The following is an 11,817-nucleotide window of genomic DNA, read 5'->3' as shown; positions in this document are numbered from 1 at the left end:
TTCTTTACTTGTCTGCCACCATTCACAGCTGGATATGGTAAGACTGCATAGTTTAGATCTGATCCATTGGTTGTGGGATCACTGTGCTTTGATAATTGTGTGTGCTTCTGCTGTTTGGCACACAAGTTGTCTTGCACTGTAGCTTCACTGAGTTGACACCTCATTTTTAGGTCAGTCTGGTGTTGCTCCTTTCTGGTCCTCTTGCAGTCCTCATTGAATCAGGGTTGATTTCCTGGCTTGATGATAATGGTACAGCCTGTGGTAATAGATTGTTATTGAATACAAGTCTGCTGCTGTTGATGGCCGACAATGCCTCATGGTTGCCCAGGCTTGAGTTGCTCGATCTGTTTGAAGTCTGTCTCATTTAACATAGTGGCAAACACCAAAATGGAGGGTATCCTCAATGTGAAGAGGAGACGTTGCCTCCACAGGGACTGTGAAGTGACCATTCCTATCCGTACTGTTATGGGCACACCTGTGACAGTTAGTTGAGGAAGATGTCAAGTAAGATTTTCCCTTTTATTGGTTCCCTCAACCCTTGCTGCAGACCAAGTGAAGCAGCTACGTCCTTTAGGATCTGGCCAGCTGTTAGTGGTGCTTATGAGCCATTCTTGGTGAAATCCCCCACCCAGATGTATATTCTGTGCCTTTATTACCCTCACTGCTTTACTCCAAATGGTAGTTAACATGGAGGCATGCTAATTTTTTAATGGAGAAGGAAGGGGAAGAGAGTGATGGGGGCTAAGTGGTCATCAGCTGGAGCTCTCCTTTTCCATGTTTTACCTGATGGCACAAAACTTCTTGAGATCTGGAATCAATTTTAGGAACTCCCAGGGCAACTTCATCTAGATTTTATAACAAAGTGGTGAGTCTGTCTTCCTGATGTCACCTGGCATGCCCAAGGTTGGTGACGATTGTGTCTGGTGCACTGTATTTGTATTGGCAACCCGTAAGTGGTGCCCACAACTGAAAATGAGGCCCAAAATCCTATAATGGTTGTATTCTATCTCACTGCCCTTGACAACAATTGACAAGAAAGAAAATTTCCCATCTTGAAGGCACAGGGGAGGTGATGGCCTGGTGGTATTATTGCTGGGCTGTTAATCCAGAGACCCAAATGATATTCTGGGGTGCCAGGTTCAAATACTGCCATGGCAGATGGTAGAATTTGAACACAATAAGTACCTGGAGTTAGGAGTCTAACGACGACTGTAATTCCATTGTTGATTATTGGGGGAAAAACCCATCTGGTTCACTAATGCCCTTTAGGGAAGGAAGCTGCTATCCTTGCCTGGTCTGGCCTTTGAGTGACTCCAGACCCACAGCAATATGGTTGACTCTTAACTGCCCTCTGGGCAATTAGGGATGGGCAATAAATGCTGCCTGACCAGCGACACCTTCATCCTGTGAACGAATTTTTAAAAAATGAATGCAATTTTTTTGACGCTGGCAAAATTGTGTCCTCGGGGAAAACAAAAGTTGTCAAAACGCTATTACAGTGATCTTTAAGCGCTGAGAAATATTAAAGGAGGAAACCCTATGCATTTGCGCTTGCAGGGCCCATGTCATCCTTAACTGTGTCCCCTTTGAGGGAGACAGGGTGGCGGGTTAATTTCCGAACGGGCTGAACTCCTTCTCGTTTTGACAGAATCGAAAATATTCGGTTCACAACATGGTCGCCTGCTTTCTACTTTGCGTCGCTTGATTTTCACGAGATCAAGTCAGTTGTGTTCTCTGATTTTCTCTATGCAACAGAGAGGAAGGTTAGCGGGCGGAGCCTGCGAGCCTGTCAAACACAAGTGGCTGGGGGAAGTGGTGTCGCCTGTTTAAATGGTAAAGGAGAGGCAGGGCCCGCAACAGCAGGCTCTGATGTAACAGCGCTGGCATCTGGCGTCGCGTTTCCTTCTCTACCAGTTAGTCGCTGCTTTTACAGCACATTCCACCTAGACGGGGCGATTGGCTGAGTACCATTAGGCGTTGCATTCGACTTCAGAGTGTGTCTGTGCATGAGAGGGAGAGAGAGACACGCAGGCTGGCAGGGAGAAATGGACAAAATAATAATGTGAGAGGGGGGAAAAATTGTGAGGGAGGGAGAGGAAGAAAATATTGTATTCACGAGCGAGGAAAGGAGGGAGATTCAGAGGGAAAGAAAGAGAATAAGGAGGAAGGGAGGGAGGGAGGGAGATAGGGAAAGTGTGTCTGTCTGTGTGTCCTAGGGGATTAGGGAAGGTAGTAAAAGAAAGAGATGGACCTTCACATTTTGGAGCACCGGCTCAGGGTGACGAGCCTGAGCAAAGCTGGCCTGGAGCGGTACACACACGGACTCATCAAACTCGTTTTCCTACGGGACAAGACCAGGTAACGGCGCTCAGACACTGCCCTGTAGAGACCAGCCTCTCGGGCATGTATTTAAGACCAAACCAGTCCACCGGCCCGTTCTCCTGGCGGCTTTTTTTTCTTTTTAAGAACTCAGAAACACCTTATTTCTGTGTCTAGCACTGAGTTCAACTGGAGACGAGAAAACCAGCAGCGAACTGACCCTCCTATTCACTTTGGTGTTATTAGTTCTGAGAATTCAAGTCTTGGCTTTACGTATTGTGGTGGACTTTTTTTAACACTTCAAACAAAAGGGTTTAGCTACGTCAACAGATTTTACAGTTTAAATAAATTGAAAATCGAGTGCTTGTAATGGGATGCTATTAATCATTAGCTTATGTACCTTGATTTTAATGTTTTAAGGTCGACATCTCCGACTTGTACAGTATTAAAGGATCTTAGATGGGCGTGCCAAGGAATGCTCCTCAGCTGTGCCATGACTTCTACAATCTTCCTTTGTTAAAATGTTGAAATCTGAGTTTTTTGTTATTTTTAACTTGGCTTCATTAGCATAATCATATTTTTGTTTTTAATTCAAGTACAAGTCAAATTCTGGCAGTTTGTACAGCTCATTTCCAGAAGGCCCTGGATTTTAGTGGCCTGTACACTTGTTAGATGATCTTGGTTGGAAGTTGGAAATTGGAAATGGGATATAGCTGTTCACCCCTATGAACAGGGTACCAGGAAGTGGTTGTTAGGGTCTTGTTCTTCACCATTGGTCAGAAACTCTTGAAAATATCAAGATGCTTGGTGGGGATGTCATTGAGATTGTCTATAGAATGTTTGACCCTGTTGATTTTATGGTTGCATGTGGTAAAATTAGGGGTAGAAACAGCTTGTATTTATGTAAATGGAAAAAAAACCTGAAGATGTCACCTAAGTTTGGTCATTAGTGGAGAACCCCATACTTTAAGGTACTCTTTTAGTTTTATATGGAAATTACAGCACAGCAAGTGCCCATTCCATTCAATTGCCCTATACTGAAGTTTAGGCTAGAAAAGAGCCACTTCTCACACCCCTTCATTTGACTGTATTCATATATCCTTACCTTTTTTCTCTCTCATGATCATGTTAGTAGCAAGTTCCACATTTTACCCACTTGCTGATAGAGGCTTCATTTTAAGTTTTTTTTTAGATAACACGGTGTGGAGCTGGATGAACGCAGCAGGTCAAGCAGCATCAGAGGAGCAGGAAAGCTGATGTTTTGGGTCTGATCCCTTCTTCAGAAAATTGTTTTATTTCTGTAAGAAGCAAGTGCCAGGATATTTGAAGTACTTCTGATCCTCTTTGAAAAAAGTTGAGATCTTTTAAAATCACCTAAAGAAATTGGGTAGGGGGAAGAGGTCATGATGTGTTACATTTGCTAGGTAGCTTAAGAATTAATAGGTTGAAAATGCTGAAAAGCAACTCTGAAACAATATGCCATCACGCCGACACTTTTCAATGCCAGAGAAGTCCAGACTTTCAACACTACCTGTTCTTCAGTACTTTTCTGGGTGAGCTATCATTTTTTTTTAAAAACAGCACTTCAGTATGTTGTCTGCCTAAAGACAAGTCTGACCCACAGCGCAATGACCTCCATCAAGGAGAAGGAAAGAAGGCAGATTCCAAATCAACTTCCACCAGGACAGTGATGGAACTTCGTGCTGTTGGTATTAATCCGATGCGTACTAGCTGCCCACACAAAGAGCCCTCAAGAAGCTTAGATAGATGTAGCAATGTTTGTAAGCATGTTGTGGGCTTTTTCTGAGCATAGTCATTACCACACGTGGCACATCCACTCTGCACTGGTCAGGCACAATGACCTAACTATTCTAACCCCATTTTCCAGCAGTTGGGCTGTAGTTTTGTATGCCATAGCATTGCAAATACACATCTAAATACTACTTCAATGTTTTGAGGGTTTCTGCATCTATGACCCTCATGGGCAGTGAGTTCCAGATACCCACCATCCTCAACGTGAAAGGTTTTTTTTCCCTCACTTCCTCTTAAACCTCCTGCCCATTACCTTAAATCTGTGTTCCTGGTCATTAAGTTCCTCGCCCATCAAGGGGAAATATTTCTTCCTAACTGCTCTATCTATGCCTCTCCATATTTCTTTACACCTCGAACATGTTCCTTCTTAATCTCCTTTCTCTAAGGAAAAGAATGCCAGTCTGTCCAATCTTTGTTCGTAATTTAAAAAATCTCCAGACCAGGCAACATCCTGGTGACTTTCTTCTGTTCTGTCTCCAGTGTAATCACATCTCTCCTACAGTGTGTATTCCAGAACTGCACACAATACTCTAACTGTGGCCTAACTGACATTATATATATAGTTTCAGCAAAACCTTTCTGCTCCTAAATTCAGTGCCCTGACTATGAAAGGCAAATATCCTGCATGCTTTCTTAACCGCTTTATCTACCTGCCCTAATAATTTTGTGTACCTGCAGAGTCTGTCTTTTCATCTATGGGTCTCAGGGTTGTCATGTACTCCCTTATCTTGTTTGTTTGCGCTGGATGTATAACCTCTCATTTATCCAGATTGAATTCCATTTACCCCTATCAGCCTATCTATATCCCATTGTAATCGAAGGCTATCCTCCTCACTACTTATCACCCCACCAAATTTTATATCATCTGTGAACTTACTGATCATGGCTCTCTCTCTCTCTCTCTCTCTCTCTCTCTCTCTCTCTCTCTCTCTCTCTCTCTCTCTCTCTCTCTCTCTCTCTCTCTCTCTCTCTCATTAGAGAGAGATGATGACTGGTACCCTGTTTAACCTGAAGGTCACTGTGCTCCAGGTGACGGACAAGGTTGAGAAGACAGGACATTCATGGTGATCTCATCTATTGTGTGAATTGATCATGTGCATCAGCATCATAAACCAGTTATCCAGCCAACCGAGCCAACCACCCCCAAACAAGTGAGGGTAGAGGCACTAATTTCTTCCCGTCACATTGTAGATCAGGAATTGCTCCCACTCCTACCTGAGGTGTAGATTGACCCTCAACTTGCTGTGCTGCACTATGAAAGCACCTTTCTTGGCCACTACATACGGATATGGGAAAGGAGCCTGAGCTTATGCCATGCCACCCTCTGCTCATAAGACTTCTCCTTCAGTAAACTAGAGAAGACCCAATTTTTTTGTTTTACTAATTCTTATTTGTGAGACTTCTTTTGGTAATTCTGTAATTCTTTTTTAATAGTAAGACAACCTGCTTGATCTGTTTTGCCTCAACCATACCTCAATCAGGCAGGAAATGATGGACATGCAAGGCTGTCACTGTTTCAAAGGCTATGGTGGAAAATAGAGATTTGAAATTATGTTGTGAGCCCACCATTTTGTAGAAATATTTTCATTGTGAATTGATGCTCCTACCTGATCAATGAACTACACTTTTTTTTTTGTCAGCAATGCTGGAAAATTGACACACTGTATCTTTTAATTGGAAGGGAGCTACTCTGTTGACTTAATAGTTGGCTTGTTAGCATCTTGACTCTTTTTGCAGAATTGGATAAATGTCTCTTTCCTTGACATCACCTGTTCAAAAGCCCCTAAACAATACTGGCTAATATTGAAATTGGATCTCTTAGGGTTGACCCTGGGATTGAAGGCTCCAACAAGTTGCTGAAGCAGCAGGAAAGTGAAATAATTGTTGCATGTAATGAGCTTTATGATGTAAGTTTTGAAATTCAGTCATTATGAAGAGAAGTAATAAGCAGTGTGTGGAGTTTTCAACACTAAGTGCTAGGCATACTTTCTTTCCATTTCTGGCTGTTCTCCAAAACGCTTGAACAAAATAATGTTATGTAACAATAATATATCACCAAGCATTTATGTGCAGACTTGTTTTTTGAGAGATTTGAGTTTGAGCATAATCTTCCTCTGGCGGAACCTTTACAGTTATATAAACTAGTACAAAATGTTTTCACTTTAACATTTGCTGAGTGGGGGTCTTCTGATATGCAAGACCACACAGCATTTGTACTTAGTGAAATTTTATGTTTTTGCGAATTCTGCATTGAATTTAATTTATTTGTACTTCCATACAATGCACGACTTTTTTTTTGTTATTGACTCTATTATAATGGGCAAGAATAATGAATAACAATTTTTGTCAAGAACTTGTACATTAAATCAAGTAACTTTTATCAAACTTTAGTACAGATCTCCAGTTCCACATGAGTGCAACTAAATATGTCTTGATAGGAAAATTTGCAAATTTGACATTTCTACTGTCATAGTGCCATAATGTCTAATGTACCATCAAAGTTGTCATCTTTTGGATAAGTATGTTAAACTGAAAAGCCCATCTGCCCTTTTTGCGCCTTAATTGATTCCATCACTTGATCATCCATTTGGTTGCTGTTTATGCAGCCATGCTATGTGCAAATTGACTGCTGTTTTCCCTCAACAGTACCTACAATTCCAGAAAGTAATTTACTGTCGGTACACCATTTTGAAATAACTTCTCTGGACAGGTTGATTAGAAAATATCACACATGCCCTGGAGCAGGTGGGACTTGAACCCAGGTCTCATGAAATGCACTATATAAAAGCCATCTTTTTTTAATTGTCTTTCTGAGCCCTTTCTCTTTTTTTTTAATGTTTTTTTTCCCCTAAATTCTGCTACATGTAGACTATAATCCCAAAAATTAGAGATGTTGTCTTCCAGATAAAATCAACAATTTATGGAAATTTATCATACACGGTTTTTATTTAAAATGTTGTGCATTCTGCTTTGTTTTCTGTGAGCTGTTCAGTGTATACTAAAGGAAGGTGCGTTAGAGATATTTTGTTATAGAGGATCACTGAGTACTCTTGGAAGTTCTGTGGGCCAAATGCCTGCGTCTGATTATTTTTAAAAAGTGTTTTATTTGACCCATGGTATTTAATGGCCAATTTAGGCTTGAACGTATTAAATAGCAAATGAAGCCATATGATACATTATTTGCATTGTATCTTCTGTGAGATTTGAAGTGGTTGAACATGTTTTTGTGTCTGAGAATGAATAAAATAGATTGGTGGAGTTTACTTTAGTAATGGAAAGGGATAGGTGTATACCACTGGGCAAGAGTTATAGCTGGGGGAAAGGCAATTACGATGAGATTAGGCAAGATTTAGGGAGCATAGAATGGGGAAGGAAACTGCAGGGGATGGGCACGTTAGAAATGTGGAGTTTATTCAAGGAAAAGCTCCTGTGTGTCCTAGATAAATATGTACCTGTCAGGCAGGGAGGAAGCTGTAGAGTGTGGGAGCCGTGGTTTACAAAGGAGGTGGAATCTCTGGTCAAGAGGAAGAAGAAGGCTTATGTAAGGATGAGATGTGAAGGCTCAGTTAGGGAACTTGAGGGCTACGAGGTAGCCAGGAAAGACCTAAAGAGAGAGCTCAGAAGAGCCAGGAGGAGGCATGAGAAGTTGTTGGCGGATAGGATCAGGGTAAACCCTAAGGCTTTCTATAGGTATTTAAGGAATAAAAGAATGACGAAAGTAAGATTAGACCCAATCAAGGATAGTAGTGGTAAGTTGTGTGTGGAGTCAAATGAGATAGGGGAAGCGCTAAATGAATATTTTTCAACAGTATTCACTCTAGAAAATGACAATGTTGTCGAGGAGAATACTGAGATACAGGCTACTAGACTAGGTGGGATTGAGGTTCGCACGGAAGAGGTATTAGAAATCCTTCAGATGGTGAAGATAGATAAGTCCCCTGGGCCGGATGGGATTTATCCTCGGATCCTCTGGGAAGCCAGGGAGGAGATTGCCGAGCCTTTGGCATTGATCTTTAACTCGTCATTGTCTACAGGAATAGTGCCAGATGACTGGAGGATAGCAAATGTGGTTCCCCTGTTCAAGAAGCGGAGTGGAGACAACCCTGGTAATTATAGACCAGTGAGCCTTACTTCAGTTGTTGGTAAAGTGTTGGAAAAGGTTATAAGGGATAGGATTTATAATCATCTAGAAAAGAATAAATTGATTAGGGATAGTCAGCACGGTTTTGTGAAGGGAAGGTCGTGCCTCACAAACCTTATTGAGTTCTTTGAGAAGGTGGCCAAACAGGTAGATGAGAGTAAACCGGTTGATGTGGTGTATATGGATTTCAGCAAGGCGTTCGATAAGGTTCCCCACAATAGGCTATTGTACAAACTGTGGAGGAATGGAATTGTGGGAGATATAGCAGTTTGGATCGGAAATTGGCTTGCTGAAAGAAGACAGAGGGTGGTAGTTGATGGGAAACGTTCATCCTGGAGACCAGTTACTAGTGGTGTACCGCAAGGGTTGGTGTTGGGTCCACTGCTGTTTGTCATTTTTATAAATGACCTGGATGAGGGCGTAGAAGGATGGGTTAGTAAATTTGCAGACGACACTAAGGTTGGTGGAGTTGTGGATAGTGACGAAGGATGCTGTAGGTTGCAGAGAGACCATAGATAAGCTGCAGAGCTGGGCTGAGAGGTGGCAAATGGAGTTTAATGCAGACAAGTGTGAGGTGATGCACTTTGGTAGGAGTAACCAGAAGGCAAAGTACAGGGCTAATGGTAAGATTCTTGGTAGTGTAGATGAGCAGAGAGATCTCGGTGTCCATGTACACAGATCCTTGAAAGTTGCCACCCACGTTGACAGGGCTGTTAGGAAGACATACAGTGTTTTAGCTTTTATTAATAGAGGGATCGAGTTCCGGAACCAAGAGGTTATGGTGAAGCTGTACAAAACTCTGGTGCAGCCACACTTGGAGTATTGTGTACAGTTCTGGTCACTTCATTATAAGGAGGATGTGGAAGCTTTGGAAAGGGTGCAGAGGAGATTTACTAGGATGTTGCCTGGTATGGAGGGAAGGTCTTGCGAGGAAAGGCTGAGGGATTTGAGGCTGTTTTCATTCGAGAGAAGAAGGTTGAGAGGTGACTTAATTGAAACATATAAAATAATCAGAGGGTTAGATAAGGTGGATAGGGAGAGCTTTTTTCCTAGGATGGTGACGGCGAGCACGAGGGGGCATAGCTTTAAATTGAGGGGTGAAAGATACAGGACAGATGTCAGAGGTAGTTTCTTTACTCAGAGTAGTATGGGAATGGAATGCTTTGCCTGCAACGGTAGTAGATTTGCCAACTTTAAGTACATTTAAGTCGTCATTGGACAAGCATATGGGCGTACATGGAATAGTGTAGGTTAGATGGGCTTCAGATTGGTATGACAGGTCGGCACAACATCGAGGGCCAAAGGGCCTGTACTGTGCTGTAATGTTCTACGAAACTGAGGTGCTATATTGTTTGAATAGGGCGGGATCTTAATATTTAAAACATCCTTAAGTTAGGAATGACACACAAATAGGAGATCTTCAGTAATGTAAGGTCATAAGAATTAGGAGTGTGAGTAGGCAATCCAGCCTTTCAAACCTGCTGTGCCATTTAACATGATCATGGCTGATCTTATCCTAGGCTCAACTCCACTTTCCTGCAAGTTCCCCATTGCCCTGCACCCCACTTTTCATCAGAAATATATCTTTTTTTTTAACCTCTTGATTGGTTCTGCCTCCACTGCAGTCTGGGGCAGTGAGTTCCACAGACTCGGTAAGAAAGACCATTACAGAGCTTTTTGAATGTTAAGTTTTTGATTCTAGCTGTTTAAAATTCAACCACAAGCCTACTGGAAGAAAACAAAACCTAGAAAGTGGTGGAAGCTCTCTTGAGATCTTGCAGTATCTGTAGAGAGAGAAAAATAGTGGTCACATTTGAGATCTGTGACTTTTCATCAGCACTTGGACCTAAAACTTTTCCTGTCTCTCCACAGCTCCTGCCACATCTGAGTGTTCCCACCGTTTCCTGTTTTTTAAGAATAGATTCACTGGTATTTTAGTTTTGCAATAGCATAGTTAGAAGAGTTTATTCAGTAGTTCTGTGTGATTTGCCTTACTTATTATTAAAAAGGCGTTAATTATTTATAGTAATCTTGTTTTGGTCATTATATTTTGTAGGTCTGATCCCCCAAGAACAGTGTAGGGAATTAAACAGCAGATTACGGATTGTGTACTTTTACATGGTAATTGTGTAGAAGCCTTTATTGGTTTCTGCCATACCCGTTTGATCTCCTTTTGTCTAAATGCATCTATAAGAAACTTGGCCAAATTCCTCTAATGCCACTTTTAAGCTGTGATGATGGTATTTTAGGCAAACGATTCACAAGTTTACATTACTTGCTACCTTCTTGGTTTGTACTGGAGCATGTTTACCTCCGTGTTCGTTTAATTGTGGGGAGAAACATGAAGGATGATTCTGAGAGAGAATAGGAATGGCCAGTGCTGGAGTCTGAGATAACAAGGTGTGGAGCTGGACGAACATAGCAGGCCAAGCGGCCTCAAGCAGGAAAGCTGACATTTCAGGTCTGGACCCTTCTTCAGAAATTCTGAGGAAGGGTCCAGATGCGAAACGTCAGCTTTCCTGCTCCTCTGATATTGCCTGGCCTGCTGTGTTCGTCCAGCTCCACACCTTGTTATATAAGGTGATTCTGTGATCACTTTATTTAGCATTTCCAATATTTAATCCATTTCATGTTTTATAATGTTAGTCTGAAGCACTTTGGGATGTTTTGTAATGCTAAGGGCACTTTATAAATAAAACCTATTGTTGATGCAATTATGCTTACATTAGTACCATACTTTATGCATGCCCTAACTCCATAATTCTCCTCCCTCTAACTAGCTTCTCATATAGTTTGAAGTAGTGGATGTGAAAGGCTGTGTGTTACATTAGGATGGCTCCCAGTGCCTTGGGAACAGGCCTGTCTATGGCTGGCATAAGTACAATCCAGAGTTGCATAAAATCATTTAAGAAATGCATCAAGCCTCCCTGCAAACTAGCAGAAATGCTCATTCATCTATGTTGCTTGAGTGTTTTTATTAATGTGAATTCATGTAAGTTCACTATTATTTTTGAACACTAGCATATGGAGAGAGCAGTTTTGCATTTTTAACTCTATTGTGACCTTTCAAGGATTGCCTTGGATAAAACATTTCGTTGGTGGAAAATCTTCTATAAAAGTTGTATCTATCATAAATAGGACACTTTTATTACATTAACTTTCTTTTGACAGTTTCTGGTTAGAGCTGTTTTTGGTTGTTACCAGGCAAAATTTCAGTCACGCAAGTAACAGGTACTGCGCCAAACTTCTCAGTGAGCCGTGAAGTTGTGGTATATACTACAGTCTTTGTAGAAAGCTGCCCACAAAGATCTAATAATTTTCCTGGTGTGAATTTCCTCTTTTCTGATGCTAGTTTAAATCTAGTGCCAAGAGGAGGGGATCTCTGGATCCAATTTCCGGTTGGCCTGTGATCATATTGAAACATTCTCTCAAGCAAGAAATCGGAAGTAAAATGCACCTTTGCTTTTAAATAATTGAGTGAAATTGGCACCTAAGCATGGGGTTAGAGTAGATGCATGCTGAATTAGCATAATTATTACAATATT

The 11,817-nt window shown here is 41.6% G+C and overlaps 1 protein-coding gene across 1 annotated transcript in view; it reads left to right on the top strand.

Annotated features, from left to right (window-relative positions):
* The first annotated feature begins 2,193 nt into the window (after positions 1-2,193).
* Positions 2,194-11,817, top strand: part of LOC125464257 (cytosolic arginine sensor for mTORC1 subunit 2-like) — a 53,350-nt gene continuing 43,726 nt past the window's right edge. Inside the window, exon 1 of the mRNA XM_048556527.2 lies at positions 2,194-2,358. Coding sequence (XP_048412484.1) covers positions 2,246-2,358 — 113 coding nt within the window. The 5' untranslated portion in view covers positions 2,194-2,245. The remainder of the gene's footprint in view (positions 2,359-11,817) is intronic.

The sequence above is a fragment of the Stegostoma tigrinum genome, chromosome 26 (genome assembly GCF_030684315.1).
Source record: "Stegostoma tigrinum isolate sSteTig4 chromosome 26, sSteTig4.hap1, whole genome shotgun sequence".
NCBI lineage: Eukaryota > Metazoa > Chordata > Chondrichthyes > Orectolobiformes > Stegostomatidae > Stegostoma > Stegostoma tigrinum.
Note: the sequence above shows the minus strand (reverse complement) of the source record. Positions and strands in the feature narration are given on the sequence as shown.